Genomic DNA, 15,893 nt, shown 5'->3' with positions numbered 1-15,893 from the left:
GCCTGTTATCTGGGAGAGTAAAGTGCGCGTTCGTCGTCGTGGTGCCGGCACGCTTCACGAAGTGCGTTGATTGCCACGATGTTGATTTTAACTGTTCGTGCAGTGATCTCGTGCAATGGGGACTCCAAGGTAACTCGAAGGTTGGTAGATAAATTGCGTTTTTTTATTTTATTTTTATTTTATTTTTTATTCTCGTCGATTTCAATCGGAGAATCCGTTGTTTCTTCGAAGAGTGCTTTCGCGAAGACATTGCGCCCAATCATCGTTCGCCTTGGGAAGGAGTGGTTGAAGGTGAAGTGAAGTCGTCTGCAGGTTTATCCACGTCCACGAGAGTTCAAGTTGTCGGGTCATAGCTTCAAGCCGTTACGACGTCTGTGTTCGGTTTGTAAGTCCCCACAGTTTATAGTTTAAAATATGGTGAGTATGGAAGGGGAGGAGTACTCGTGGTGCCGAAGCTGGAGTTCAACTTGGAGCACCTTGAGATGGTGTGTGCGTGCGTGCGCGCGTGTGCGTGTGTGTGTCTGTTGGCGTTGCTTGTGAGCGAGCTGAAGGTTTGGCATGTTCTTTGTTGCGCGTTTTGAATAGTTAAACGTTTTTGAGAGTTGTCTGAACATGCCCTCCTCTTCTGTGACCTTTCAGGATCGCAAGCTTACGAAGGCGGAACGCCAGCGATTCAAAGAAGAGGCTGGAATGCTGAAAGGTCTTCAGCACCCAAATATCGTTCGTTTCTACGATTCATGGGAGGCCACGGTGAAAGGGCGCAAATACATCGTCCTGGTCACGGAGCTGATGACGTCTGGTACTCTGAAAACGTGAGTGCACATGGACGTTCCTCCTCACCGTTTTGGATGTGTTTGGTGTGACACCATCCAGGCCCAGCTGTGGTCCAAAAATTCTTTATTTATTTAAATGTTTTCTGATTCATACTCGACGTAAAATCGTACATATTGTGAAGCGTATCGTTGACCAAGTTCACTGCCAGCTGAAACCACCAACTGTACAACCGTCCTCCATTGTTTAGAACGTGACGGCAATTATAAGTGCATTGTTTGAAGTTATAAATCGCTCGAATTTTATTCCTTCATGTGGAATCGAGTCTCTTGAGCAAATGTGTGTTCTCGCGATGCTGATTGGGGGTGAAGGGTTAATGGTCACCCCCTTTGAAGATTTCATGATGCAATACCAAATTTGACTTCAACGAGAAACTCGTGAAGGTTTGGGGGGAGGTTCCTTGCGCTTTCGACCTGACCTTGGGTACTACCAACACGTATGCAAAATCTGGGAGATGGCTTCACCGGACGAGAATGCTGGTTTGCTCTCCGTCTGTCCCACCTGTTGTTTTTGAGACGCCTTTTTTTTTCCCCTCATTGGTATGCGGCTCCATTATGATACGTTACAGAACAAGTTTGAGTTTCAGGGCGTTTCATCAGTTTTTCAACAGTTGTGCCCTCTTTGGACTTGGATATAGTCGCATATTGGATGTTGGTCCATCCTGAGATCACCGATAAGCCCAATATCCGTACACGTGAACTCAAACTCACCCAAATAGTTTGTTCGTCACGGTCCTGATTACAACTGTGATGCAAACTTGTGTATTCAACCTTGGGAGTTTTCTCCTCGAGGCATTTCTGACCCTGATTATATCCGCTTGTGGTATTCGCTTATCTTGAACAACTCGCGATTATTCTCATCGCCGTGGTGAGGCCCACCCGGATGCATTACGGTCGTTTATTGCACGCATTCCTTGGACTTCTGTGTCCGGACCCTTCTGGGGCTGCTGCAAGCGTAGCCCATGAGATTAGCATCGGCATGGATCTCTCGCTCCTTTATTGGACGTTCCAAGCTGAACCACACGTATTCACACCTCCGGTGCACACCTTGTTAATACCGAGTTAAACCACGTCGATGACTGTTTCGCACCGAGTGCTGCAGCCGCTGCTCAATGCAGGATTGCTTTAATAGCATTAAATCAGCTTGGTATTCCTGAGTCGATCCAGTTATCTCGACGAGCTAGTAGCCAGTACAAACTAGTGTTTGAGGACGTCGAGCTGAAATCGGCATAACCTGCTGAGCTCCACTTATCCGCACCGGCTTAGATATAGGTTCGTTTGCTCGCTCGTCTCTGAACCTATTACGTCATTAATTCTGGTGTTTCACAGGGTTCTTCATTGGGACCCACTTCCTCTTGTATATTCGTCGTCTCCTTGATGATCCTCTTTCTCAGAAAACCCTTTTCACTGCACATGATGGCGGTTCCCTTGCTTCTTCTTGTCCACCTGTGACCACCCTTGAATGTGACTTGTAAGGAAAGGAAATAAGAATTTGTACATTGTGGAATAGCTAGAACATAGAATGGGTCAGGACGTAAGTGACAAAGTGGGAGGGGGGAGCTGGTGAAACACCATTGGCAGGGATGGGGGGGATACATGGAGAAATAAGTGCTCTTGGGAAGAAATGGGAGAGGGGGAAGGGGGGTAAACAAGATGATGGCAGCTGCAAGCTTGAGGGAGGGTAGAAAATCGTGGGTTTTGATGGGTGTGGGGGTGGGAATCTGATATGGTGGTGGGAGTATTCTCAAGAACAGCTATCTTGAAGAGAGTGCAGAAGGCAGGAAAAAAAGAGGAATGGGTTTCAGTGAGCAGCGATTCTGGATTTAGGTAGTTTCACCAGAAGGGGGTGGACTGAGATGCCTGCAGAAACCTTGGAGGAGGGGAGTGAGGAGAGGGGGGCAGAGCAGCAGAGGGTGCAAGGCAGGCCACAAAACTGCCTGCGATTGGGAAAGTCATCGGCCCACATACTCTGCTTTATCGTGAGAGATTCTGATGATGTTGAAGGCTTTGGTTTCCATGGTTTCAAGCTAAGCAAGATGTGAGGTAGGGGGAGCCTGCCCAGAGGGGATCAATCTCTGGATGAACACCTTGTTGTAGGTCGAAAGAAGTTCAGGTGTGCCAAGGAAGGACTTTGTACGACGGAGGATGTCCAGTTGACGGCTGGGTTTGGAGGCCAACTTTGAAATGTGGGTTGCCCAAGAATGATCATGGCTGATAGTGAGACCCAAGCGTTTGAATGACTGAACTTCCTCAAGAGGATTTAAAAAAAAATATTATTATTGTGGGAGTGAAGACGGTCGGTAGTAGGATGGATGAACTGAGGGAGGAGATTGGTGTGCAGTTGAGTTTGATGGAGAGGTTGCTGAAATTCCGGCTGAGATGTGCTGGCCACTTGGTGCGAATGGAAGAGGAGAGTATGGCAAAGACCACGGACAGCTTGAGGGGACAAGGTAGGAGGAAAAGAGGTAGACTGCGGGTGAGATGGGAGGATTATGTGGAGAGAGCTGACTGAGGACTGAGGACAAAGGGAGGTGGAGGAGTATCATGGTCAATCAAGGCAGGGCATAGGCTTGGTGCCAACAGACCTCCCCATATAAATGGAAGAACACTAAGACTAATAATAATAATAATAATAATCTATCCGTCTATTGGGACCATACTCTGTGCAGAGTGTTGGTGCTGCCGAAACGGTCTCCTTGGCTATTGGACGCAATCCTGGACGTGTCGCTACTCCGATACAGGACACCAGCAGGCTGGCACTCGTTTTGCCGACCTCTGAAGGATGACAGGCAGAGTCAACCCCACGTGGTATTCAACAGCCGAGTGGGATTCAAACTCTGGATCCTAGGATCCCAAGCCCACCATATTGACCATGAAGCCAGCACTAGGTGGAAAATAACACCACCACCAACAATTTTAATTGAAAATCTCTCTAAATGAGGCTGAGAGCCACTAAATGTACAGGACTACAAAGAAAAATAAGAGGAAAACTAACAAAACCTTCAACTTGTCCTGAAACCTCTTCACAGGACCACTGTGCAGGAGGGTGTAACTCGGCCACACAGAAAAGGAAATTTTCCTCCCCCCCCCCCCATTGGGTGCTTGTTTTTCTTTCTTCTTTTGCGGAGCATTGTTGATAAAGTAGACGGGAGGGTTTGTCAAACGGTCCTTTCGTAGAGTGAGGGTGACATTTGTCTGGATTGAAAGACTTATTCCAAGTGTTTGAGCAGCTTGTGATTTTTTTTTTTTTTTAAATGTCTGAATAGAGAGATGAGGCTGCTGCCTGCATGTCTGAATGATGAGGAATGTGATGGCAGAGGGTGGAGTTGTTGGCAAATAGATAAAGGGGATTTTTCAAGTCAGAGAGAGAGATCATTTCATGAATATTAGGAATCGGACTGGGCCCAGAACACTGCCTTGGGGCACTCCAGCCTTGACAGGGAGATGAGATGAGATGAGAGGATTCTGTTGAGAGCCACAGGTTGGCTAAGAGAGTAGAGGAAGTCTGTAAGCCATGCGTAGAGTTGGCCTTGGATGCCTTTGGCAGATAGTTTGGAGAGCAAGGTGGGATTCCAGACGCTTGTAGCATGAGATGTGTTTGAGAGATGGCCCTGATATCATCTAACATTGAAGGCTTCATCCATTGTTTGGTGAGTAGAAGCAGCATGTTCAAGGTAGGGTGACTGGGTTTGAGATGGGTGGGAGAAGGGGGGGGGCATTGAGAGAGTGGTGGGGAAAAGGGGTTGATGGATGCAGGGTGGTTGTTTTTGGTTGGGTGGATTATTGGGAAGGTGGGGGCATGGAGATTGAGACACAGAAGGGGTGTGGTTGGGAGGACGTGGACATGTCGGGTAGGGGTTTGACACCATGACTGGGAATTTGTGGTTGTGTGCAGGCAATTTCTGGAAACTGGACTTCACAACATTCCCAATTTGGGTACATGATGAGTGAAACGAATAGTTGTTGAAGGTGTGGAGGATAGTAATGTTGTGGGGCCGGTCATTGGAGTCTGTTTTGGAAACAGGTTCAGGGAATAAACCTTGTAAAGAAGAAGAAGAGCAGAGCAGGAATAAATTGTGATTAAGAAGAACATGTGGGCTGTTCCTCACGGAGAAGTGAGGAAAGTGAAGCATTTTTAAGTGTTAAAAGCTTTCAAAGAAAGAAGCAATTCACTCGATCAAGGTTCAGTTTGGAGTGATTTAAGAATGAATGAACGAAGGAATTGTAATGCAGGAAAAATGAGGTTGTGATCTTTTTTTAAAATTTTATTTTTAAGTGAGGATGTGTAATTTTAGGACAACAATTGGGAGAAAGAAAACGGAACGTGGCATGCCCACGAGCTGAGGCCTGGGCGAGTCGGCCAGATACTCGCAGGGAAATTGATGTGTGTGTATATTTCCATATATATATATATATATATTGTTGCGGGCCGGGGTCCAGTGACGAGAACGACCACTAGGTGGGGGAAGTTACGTCGTCTCCCAGCAGACTCCCGGAATTGTAGGCCGTCGCTCATGGATAATTCCGTGACGCGGCGGGTTGCTGGACCGACCATGGACGCCAATACCTCAACCGCACAGCGTCGGGTCTTCTTGTCGAGAACCAAGTTACCGAATTAACCACTCTGTTTCGACTACTGGGGAACCACGCCCTCAGTACGCCTTGCCCAAACCGGATCACTCTACCAACTACGGTAGAGTACCAACTACCAACAACGGATCGGATGCAGCCGAGCGGAACTGCCAAGGACGTACCGGCGAGAATGAACAGATTATCTGGGATAAAGACCCGGCTAAACTTAGATCTGAACCATGCTGGACCAATGAATGAAAGGACAAAAACGAACTGGGAACATTTCCACAATAATTTATTTACACTAAACGAGGAAATTCATGTGGTACAGGAATAGGTTTATTGGTGTGTTATGCAGGGGACAGAAGAGAGATGTAGTGTGACAATTTTACAGCAACTTACAAAAGAGGACATAGAGCAGACTTGTCGCGAGAATAATACAAGCAAGATTTACAATGATCAAATAACTTGTACATTGCTACTTATGAGACAGGTGCCACACACTCGGACACACACTCAGACAAAATAAACCCAGTTGAATGGCAAAGGACTTTTGCAGCCATGGGGGGAGAGAGCTGAGGTCACAGTTCTTTAGGTACCTGGACACTCCGTGGTGCGGCACCCGACAGAGGTCGTGCTGTTCGGCCCACAGCCACACGTGTGGAGACCATGTCTGCGAAGGAGCCCGGGTGGAGAGCGTGGAGTCCAAGGTAGAACAGGGCAGCAGACAGGACCCAATGAGAGACCCGGTCAAGGTCGAGTGTACTCGGACCAGCACAACAGACGGGCCGCCGAGGCAAGACGTAGGCAGGCCCTCCGTGATCATGACCTTCCTTCTTCAACCAACAACCAAGGGACCAACTCAACTAACGACCTTCCTTCTTTCTTTGCAACCAGCCAACGAACCCACCGAACTCTCACTCAACCAACAACAAACTCTCCGACTCTCTCGGCACCCTACTCGGAGGATGGTGTCATAATTTTTAGATCCCCAAGGTTGGGGAGGGCCTTGGCGAAGCTGACGTGACCGTCCGCCCTGATTGGACAGGGCCTTCATGGAGTCCGCCCTTTCTGGGCGGGATTTCGGCCAGGCAAGGCCAGGAAAGCCAGCCCACTCCACACGTGTTTGAGGAAGGTGGACGGTGGTACAACGAAGATTGAATTGGAACGTTTGGGGAAGCCGAAAAGGAACTGTGGACGTGAAGATTCTGCCTCGGAAAAACGGGGCTCCGGAGACTCAGGTGGACAGTGGATCGTGATGGAGGGGATAAAAGATTTATTAATCGAACTAAAAAAACATCGTAATGCACCCCATTTTGCTCTCCCACTACACACAAGGAGGGGTTCTATCTGCACATATCCTTAATGGCATAACTAACTTCAGGACAACTGTATATTTGTATGCATACGGTTCCTAGAACCGTAACTACATACATACATACATACATACATACATGAAGAAGGCACTTCCAACCAAAAAATAAACTACTCTAATGTGAGGAGGGGATGAGGACTGCAAAGCTCAATGTTTTTTTTTTTTTAATTTATTTGTTTTGTTTGGACTTGTTTTGAACATTTATTTTTGTTTGGAGGCTGTTTTATTAATTCATTAATTTTTTTTTTTTTTTCAGGGGCTACTTTCATATCCACTAACTCTGTTCGGTAATGCAGTCATGTAACGTTACCTTCTGTATTTGTGTTGAATTTGTTTTGGTTTTTTTGACTAGTTTTACAAATGGATAGCAATGACATAACTTTAAACTGCTTATTATTCATGCATTTACGTGCTTATTTGGAAACGGTAGGCTTCTTGGTGGAAGCCTCGTTTTGCTCACCAGGCAGTTTTAACCTGCTGTTGCAAGCACAAAATCTGAAATTCAAATGGTTGAAAAAATATTTTTTTTGCATAATTTTCAGCATTTAGACAAAAAGGTGGAAATTTCAAGATGGTTTACCATAATTGTTCTTTACCTCAATGCAACTTGGACTCTGCAGCAATGTAGGAATACGAGAAATATCTGTGGGTGAGTAGTCGAGTTAGTACCATTTCGTGTTCATACAAGCAAGCAAAAGCTGCACGCACGTACGCACGCACGCACGCACGCACCCTCTTTACAATACATGCAAAAATCTAATGTAATTCATGTAGTGGCCCCAGAACCAAATTAACAAAATTATATATGTACATGTATATTGTTGCGGGCTGGGGGTCGGGTGAAAAGACCACGAGGGGGGGGAAAGCTATCTCGGCTCCCACCAGACTCCCCGGAATTGTAGGCCGTCGCACACGGATAATTCCGTGACGTGGCGGGTCGCTTAACCGACCATGAACGTCAATAACTCAACCACGTGACCTCGGGTCCTCCCGTCTATGGGTTAATCGGGTTACCTAATTAATCACGTGATTTAATTCCCGGCGAACACGCCCTCGGTACGCCTTGTCCGAACCGGATCAATCTACCGGACCGGATCACTTAACCTGATCGGATGCAGCCGAGTGACACTGCCAAGGACGTACCGGCTAAAAGGAACTGATCGTTGGGAATAAAGTCCCGGCTAAACTAGATCAATGAAAGAAACCACAAAGATGAGCTGGGAACATTTCTAATAATTTATTAACAATGGGCAAGGAAAGGTATGTGGCACGATCAGGATTTATTGGGGTGTGTGGTGCAGAGATAGGGGAGAGAGGTGTGGTGCAGCAAATAAACAGGCAACTTACAAAAGGGGACACAGAGCAGACTTAAGAGGAAAATAATAACAATAATGATCTGCAGTCTTACTTAAGCACACACACACACACACACACACACACACACACACACACACACACACACACACACACACACACACACACACACACACACACACACACACACACACACACACACACACACACACACACACACCGATGAAGCGGGAGTATTGCAACAAGAAGGGAAAGGAGTTGAGGCTATGATCTCGGTACTTTTGTTCTTGATCGCACGAACGCGCCACCAATATGTTTCGGGGGGAGGGGGGAATGCTCCGTAGTGCGGCACCAGGCAGCTGGCGCATCGTCTCTGGCTTCAGCAGAGCATGTGGAGACCATGTTCGTGAAGGAGGGACTTGAGTGGAGAAGGGGCAGAGTCCAGTGTGCGTGAACGGAGTGGTTGGCGGGTGGGGTCAATGTCGTGTGGGCGGAGACGAGGGGGAGTCCAGGCAGCAGGAGGCGGGTCATGGCGATGTCGGCGAGGGTAGAGCGAAAGAAGAAAGAGAGGCGGAGGGACCGCTCCAACCTTTATAGGACTTGCAGCGTGGGGGGAGGGGCCACGCCGAAGCGAAACGTCATCACCTGAATCGGGCGCTCTGATTGTCCCCGACCCCTCACATGGCCTGCTAACTTTGGCCGGAAACCGCCTCACTTCATTTCTGGCAAGGCCATCTCAGACAGCGGCAATACTCTACTCCGACCCCACGACATGACACGAATCACCCACACTGAAATTGGCACGCGAATCGTCCCGCAAAACCCCCCGGGCTGCGCCCCGGCGACCGGCCGAGGGTCCCGCACGCTCGCTCGGGCCTCCGACCAGCCCCGATCAACACTCCCACTCCATGCGCGCCAACGCGGCCTCCACTGCACAACACTCCCCGGGCCGACCGCAGCCTGGCTGGCCGTAGAGATGAGATGACGTTCACCATCCGTGGGGAATCCACTGCTGCCAGCGAGGGACGAAGGTACATCATTATGGATAAATCCATGCATGTTTCGTGAGCGGCGTACGTGTCTGCCTTTGAGCACATTCTATACAGTGCACGGGGTTCGGCCATTACGCACGTGGTCAGTGCTCGCGTTCGCTCGACTCTGCTAGCGTGTGCGTGGGGCGAACACCAATATGGGTCAAATATTTTGTTGAAAAGGAACGCGCCGTTTTTACTCCGCACACTCGTATCTCACCCAACGTGGCGTGGAGTCGCCTTTATCGGCCTCCGTATGCGTTTCGTGCAGTGTGGGCGTCGTGCTGGCTGTGTTTCCTGTGTTGTGAAAAACGCCATTCGTGCAGCCTCTTTAGAGTTATTCATTTGTATGCCTTTTTCTTGCAACCGGCAATCTTCCCTAGATCATCGGAAGCTCGAGCCGATAACCCCGCACTGCTAAGTGCACTGTATAACTCGCTGCACATGTTGGGTTTAGGGCTCGCTTGGGAACGAGGGCTCTGTGCCGTATCGTTTCCTCGCAGTGGCGCCGCACGCGCTGGCCTCCATGAGGGCCCACCTCACAGCGAAGGTGCACGTGGCTCAAATTTACCTCAGGAATAATCAGACAAAAAGAAGAGGGATGAAATGAAGAAAAAATGTCAGCAAACCTAGCTGTGAGATCATCGCAACGCACTCCCTTGTTGTCCCGCTCGACAAAAGGAAAGGGACTATCTACACGTATATTAATGGAATAACTGTCTTGGGACCACTATCTGCTGGATGCATGTGGTTCCAAGAACTGCAAATATATATATATATATATATATATATATATATATATATATATATATATATATATATATATATATATATATATATATATATATATATATATATATATACACATCTGAATCAAACCCCCAAACTTGATGCGGCAGCAGGACAGTTTGAGTCCCATCACAGCAATTGCTGCATGACCTGTCAGCAAGTGTCGCCTGCCACACGAGCACATTGTATCTGCCCCGTTCATCACCAGTCAGAAGGTTTGCAGCCAGGACCCTTAAATTCAACGAAAAAAGCACGCTGCCAATGACACGACGATGATGTCATGTGCATAACTTGCACCAACACTTCACCTCCAAACTCTGAGGCATTCGTCTGGTCCTCAAGCCTTTGCAGACTAAGATTAAAGCCTATGGTCACAAAAATACAAAAGCAGAGATGTCGATCGAGATTTCACCCTTGTTGTGGGCTCATCAGGACAACATACTGCTAGCCGTTTATTTGTGACAATGTTCAGCTCATTAATACAACTGAATCGGACCCCCTAACTTGATTAGATCCTGCACTGACACCCTAACCGCACTGACAGGTCGTGCAGCAATTGCTGTGATGTGACGCGATCTGTGCCCTGCTACCTCATCAAGTTCGGGGGTTTTCACACTCGACTTGACTCGGTGGAGCGCATACCTCCGCCACACAATGCCTGATCCACGAGAACATATCTGGCCCAATACATTTTTGAAATATCGTTTTTGGCCCGATCTCTAAATGGTGAAGAATCACTTTAAAAATTAAGTAACTCTCGGATCTTCACCAAAATCGAATCGATTTGTCATGGTCACACACCCGACCTGTCCACCAAGTTTCGTCTGAATCCGTCCACACCTTTTTGAAATATCCTGCACACAGACAGACAAACAAGAAAATGACATCATGTTGAGCACGATACTTGCAAAATCCATGAAACAAATTTGATCTCAATAATTGTCTAGTTGAATTTGGTGACCTGACATGCAAATCCTCTTCAAATTTCAAGTGAATCGGATGAAGATTGATGATTTTGGCTTCTTTTCGAAGCTTTGTGAGCCATGTGAGGTGATGATCCTGATCTGGCATTCACGGCATCCGTTCGGCCACAACGATGACTGGTGTTTCGAGGGGGTTTTTGCACATGCATGCCGAGCATTCTAGGGTGGATTACATTATTTTGAAAGTCACGTATCTGGCAACCACTGTGAACTGGGTTTTTATTTATCTGTTTTCCGCAAATTTCTGGCAAACTTCCAGTCTACGCTGCCTCAGAGTTTGTACTCTGCAGAAATGCTGGACCTGATCATAATGCTGATAAGATAGAGCAGCATTAATATTTGGGCCTTTTCCTGAATTCCTACCACTCGTTTATCTGAGATTCAGCCGAGCTACCATTCCAGATGTGTAACAGCATACTCGAGGAGAGATCTCACATCTCCTTTATATACGATCATCAAGTGCTCACGACGGATTTAACTTTTTGAAGCAGTTTTAACAAGTACAGTTTACCAATTGCTCTCAACAGAACATCTGCGACCGGTTGCCTGCCCATCGTGTTTTCGACCGTCGTCGTTATCGACGTGCTTCAGAACCATCCTTTCAACTCTGATAAAACAGATTTGTTCTCGACGTCTCACAGTAGAACGTTGTGGCTTCTGTTATTGCGTTCACGGGCATCACACCGAGACGGGCTGTCCGCGTTCAGGATGTTTGATCTTGACATCCGTTCAAACCTCGGCTGGGAGAAATTTTTAGCTTCCTTCGCCGAAACGCTTCCGAACAAGACTGCTCTCGTTAACGTGCCGAGAAGTGTAATCTGCATGTTAATCTTGTGGCCACGTATCGATTTATCACTCCCATTTCAGAACGGGTCTCCCTGCTTATCTTCATTCTGCCGGATAATATCGAGCAAGTTATTCAACCTCGGTCAGGAGTCTCCACTGCCGAACCACTTTTGTGTCGTCCATCGTTTGCTTCCCTCGGCATATTTTCCTGAGACTTCAATGGAAGATGTCCTCCTGATCGTTCTGCCTTGCTCCCGTCAGGTGTCGAGCCTCTTCCTCTCTTCCCTTTCCTGTTCATGTACCGCCAAAGACTAGAAAGAAGTCTTCTTGCTCCAACTTCTTCCTTCGAGCTGGTTTCCTCCGCAACTCTCGGCCCGTTAATTTACATCCCTTCTTACAAGTCAGGTGTTATAAAAGAGAAGTGGAATCTGCTCATTCCTCTTCCTCCTTTTTAATTTTATTTCTTCATCTTTGCCTGTAGCAGTCTTCAACCTTGTAAAGAGCAAAATTGAAGAACTCTGACCCACCATTCCATCGGGAACCCAACACGCAAGCTCGTAATCGGCTTCCTTTTGTTCATTGTGCCTGTGCTGGTGTTTTATTACATTTTGGACTCGAATCTTCCTGCGTTGTTATCGTGGAAACTAAAGTACCAGACACAAACCAACTCGAACATGCAGCATTGTTCGTTGCACCCATTTAAGATTTCTAATTGTGATTCCCACCGCTCATCCCCAAAACCGATGAATATTTCATGAGAATCTTGAGATTTCTCGATCGAGGAGTCCAACCATGTTGCGTGTTGTCGGTGATTGACAGTTTGTTTTGTTTGTGATGGATTCCACGGCATTTACTCGTACGATATAGCTTTCAGCCAAAGGAAAAGTAGCGCAGGTAGGGAGGACGACGTTTTGAGCTTTTGAAACGTTCATCCGAGCTTCTAGAGCAGCGTCTTGTAGAGTCCTGAAGCGAGGGATGGGTTACTTCCGTTTTAGTCGTCACATCTAGACCTGCTCATTGTTCCTCATTCTCTGGTGTCATTGACAAGGGGAACACTCGATTATATTAACCGCCTGCCTTGTGGCCAACCTGTATGTGTTCTTGCCCAACATCCCGTGTGAGAGGAAACCTCATTGGATTTTTGGGTAAATTTACAGGGATATTAATTGGCTGATCATTATTTTTACAAGTTGGGTTATCCGATCAAGATCAGGCTATTCACACTTCAGCAAACCATCAATAAGATTGGTGTTTCAAGCCATCATAAAATTAACATAGGACAGCAAGCACCATCGAAATGTTGGGCCAAACAGTCCCGATGAAAGTTTGTATTGTGACGTTGACCTTCCACACAAATATGTTGTGCCGCATCAAATTTCGGGGCAATCCGTGTTTAAAAATGACGAATACTAACGAAACATAACGAGCACAAAATCTCATTCCAATAGTCTTTGTAACATAACTCAAAACACCCGCTCCCTTCGGGATTATCCTTAAGGGGGGGGCGGTGGAGGGTTGGGGGGGATAGCGAGGGTGGTGGGGGCAAATATATTTTGTACCTTGGCTAATTAGCCCCCTGTTTGCAGCAGAGGTCAGTTGCACCTTGGCAAAAGATGCAAGTGGTCTTCCCATCCCCCCTGGAAGAGGGGAGGAAGTATATTGTTGTGGTTACCAAATTCGCAAACCACCATTCAGGTCCCTTAGGTGAGGTATCTCGGTAAGTGCATGTGTAGTTAGGCCCAAACCCGTTGTCTAGTGGGAATACATGTCATTTATACGTGCTGCGACTCTTCAGGATAGCCGTTTTTCTTTTACTATCTTTATTTTGGACCAACCGCCATGATTACCACCACAACCACATCAACCACCAACCACAACGCCGCTTCACCACAACCGCCACGACCTTCACGTCACACCTCGCACCGTAGCATCGCCACCGTTCTTGCCCCGCTGTGGGTACCGGTGTTGGACTCGTGCAGGGCGCACGTTGAACAGCGTGTACAAAATCACGGATTTTGTGCTTCAAAAACGGATCAAAAACGACACACGCCCACTTTTTGCCGTCCAATCGGTGAGCGAGGGGCGATTTGGCCCCGCCTCCAGAACGATCGATATATGCAAATTTGTGGATCAAAAAGCCTTCACGCCCACTTTTTCTCGGGCCAATGGGGAGCGAGGTGAAAGGTCGAAGGGAGGGGGTCAAAGGCGAAGCTACGGGGGGATAAAAGGACGGTGTTCGTCAGTCAGCAGAACGAGAAGGAGTCGGAGGGTGGAGAGCAGTGTGGAAGTCTGGAGCCCGAAGCCTGCAGTAGCTGGAGAAGCTGAAGAGAGTCGAACGAGGGGAGCCCAAAGAAGAGTCCAGGGTGGAGAGTCCAGAGGCGGAGAGGCGGCAGCGGCGAAGGCAGACGAGGGGGTGCTCGCGTCGGTGCCAGGAGCTGCACGCCCGAGGGAGGCCGGCAGCGCGACCTGGCCGAGGTGGAGACGCACACCAGGGATAATAAAGATCCTCTATACCCCGAGCATCAGCAACCCCCTCCTGTTTCCCCCCGCGCTGAGATAGTGCGACCAAGGGGGCCCCTTTTTCCCACCCCTGCCAGGCACTGTCCGCGAGGCCCGCGGAGTGCGGCGCCATCGCCGCTCCGCGTCTCATCACCAGACGGGTAGGCGCGACCCGGTCTCGGCCTCAGGCCCGCCTCATTCTTGGGGGATTTCTTTTCCTTGGTTTTGGGTATGTGTTGTCGGCGCCGTCTGTGAAGTAGAATTGTATAAGTGTTGCCGTGTGCTCGGTAGTCGGTATTAGCTCTGCACTGTGTTTTCACTTTTATATTTGCTTTTTGTGTAAATGGAATTGTGTTTTCTTTTTTTGTGTGCTTTTGGTGGAATTGTATTTGTGTGCTTCCCGTGTGCCGCGAATAAATGTGCTTTATTGTTGAACTGTTCTCCCGCTTCGCTTCGTCTTTTCCCCCATTGAACCCTCATCTTGCTTCACGTAAAGGGTTGGTAGTGGGCTGAATACGCCCGATAATTAATCGAACCGTCGAGGTCGACGATAACACCGCTCGGTTATTCTGATAGTACGGAACGGGTCGCTTAAGTGGCCCGTGTCCGAAGTCGACCTGCGGCGAGGTGCGATCGCCCGGTCTACCCTCCGCGTGGGTACTTAGGTAGGTCGAATTTGGCGAGCAACCCTATCCCACGCGGGGGCTGATTGGCTCGATCGCGGTGAGACCGAAAGGTCCACCCGTGACTGGTTCCCGGCGTTAGTCCGAGAGGGTCACGACTGGATTGTCCGTCCGGTGGGCGACGTGCCGCGATTCGAGTTACGTGGCCGTCCGCACGCCGGCGGGCGCGAAATCCGCAACTATATATATATATATATATATATATATATATATATATATATATATATATATATATATATATATATATATATATATATATATATATATATATATATATATATATATATATATATATATATATATATATATATGGTGCCACGAGGAGGAGTGATGTAAGGGACACATTGGCCATTTTAGAGTTGATGCCATATAGCACTATTTTAACCCTTACCCTATCATCCGAGCCTATCATCATATTAAAAAATGTCGCTTACATCACTCCTTCTCGCCGTGCCTCATATATATATATATATATATATATATATATATATATATATATATATATATATATATATATATATATATATATATATATATATATATATATATATATATATATATATATATATATATATATATATATACTTGGTGTTGGCGTAGTGGCTAGGGTAGCGGCTTGGGATCCAAAAGGTCCTGAGTTCAAGCCCCGTTGGCCGCTTGAATTAATACACACCAGGAGGTTGACTCAGCCTGTCATCCTTCCGAGGTCGGCGAAGTGAGTACCAGTGTACTGGGCCCGGTGTATGCCCTGGTTAAAATAGGTGTACCATATCTCTGTGTCGTAAGAGGCGACCAGGGTTGCGTCAGGAAGGACATCCAGCGTAAAACCTGTACCAAATCACTATGCGGATCATACGGATGACCCGCTGTGGCGACCCCTAATGGGAGCAGCCGAAAGAAGAAGAAGATATATATATATATATATATATATATATATATATATATATATATATATATATATATATATATATATATATATATATATATATATATATACATTTATATATATATATATATATATATATATATAT

General features: G+C 47.2%; 2 protein-coding genes across 3 annotated transcripts in view; one reads left to right on the top strand and one right to left on the bottom strand.

Moving 5' to 3' along the window:
* Window positions 1-15,893, bottom strand: part of LOC147033655 (tubulin alpha chain-like) — a 497,880-nt gene that overhangs the window by 373,611 nt on the left and 108,376 nt on the right. The gene's annotated exons all lie outside the window — the stretch shown is intronic.
* LOC147033656 (uncharacterized) overlaps window positions 1-15,893 on the top strand; it is a 36,392-nt gene that overhangs the window by 8,078 nt on the left and 12,421 nt on the right. For both annotated transcript variants that reach the window (XM_085871745.1, XM_085871744.1), the window contains exon 3: window positions 640-812. In XM_085871745.1, coding sequence (XP_085727871.1) covers window positions 640-812 — 173 coding nt within the window. The remainder of the gene's footprint in view (window positions 1-639; window positions 813-15,893) is intronic.

The sequence above is a fragment of the Eptatretus burgeri genome, chromosome 2 (assembly GCF_056783735.1).
Source record: "Eptatretus burgeri isolate ZD-2024b chromosome 2, Ebu_testis_v1, whole genome shotgun sequence".
NCBI classification, from domain to species: Eukaryota; Metazoa; Chordata; class Myxini; order Myxiniformes; family Myxinidae; genus Eptatretus; species Eptatretus burgeri.
The sequence above is the reverse complement of the archived record's forward strand: the minus strand, read 5'-3'. Positions and strand labels throughout refer to the sequence as shown.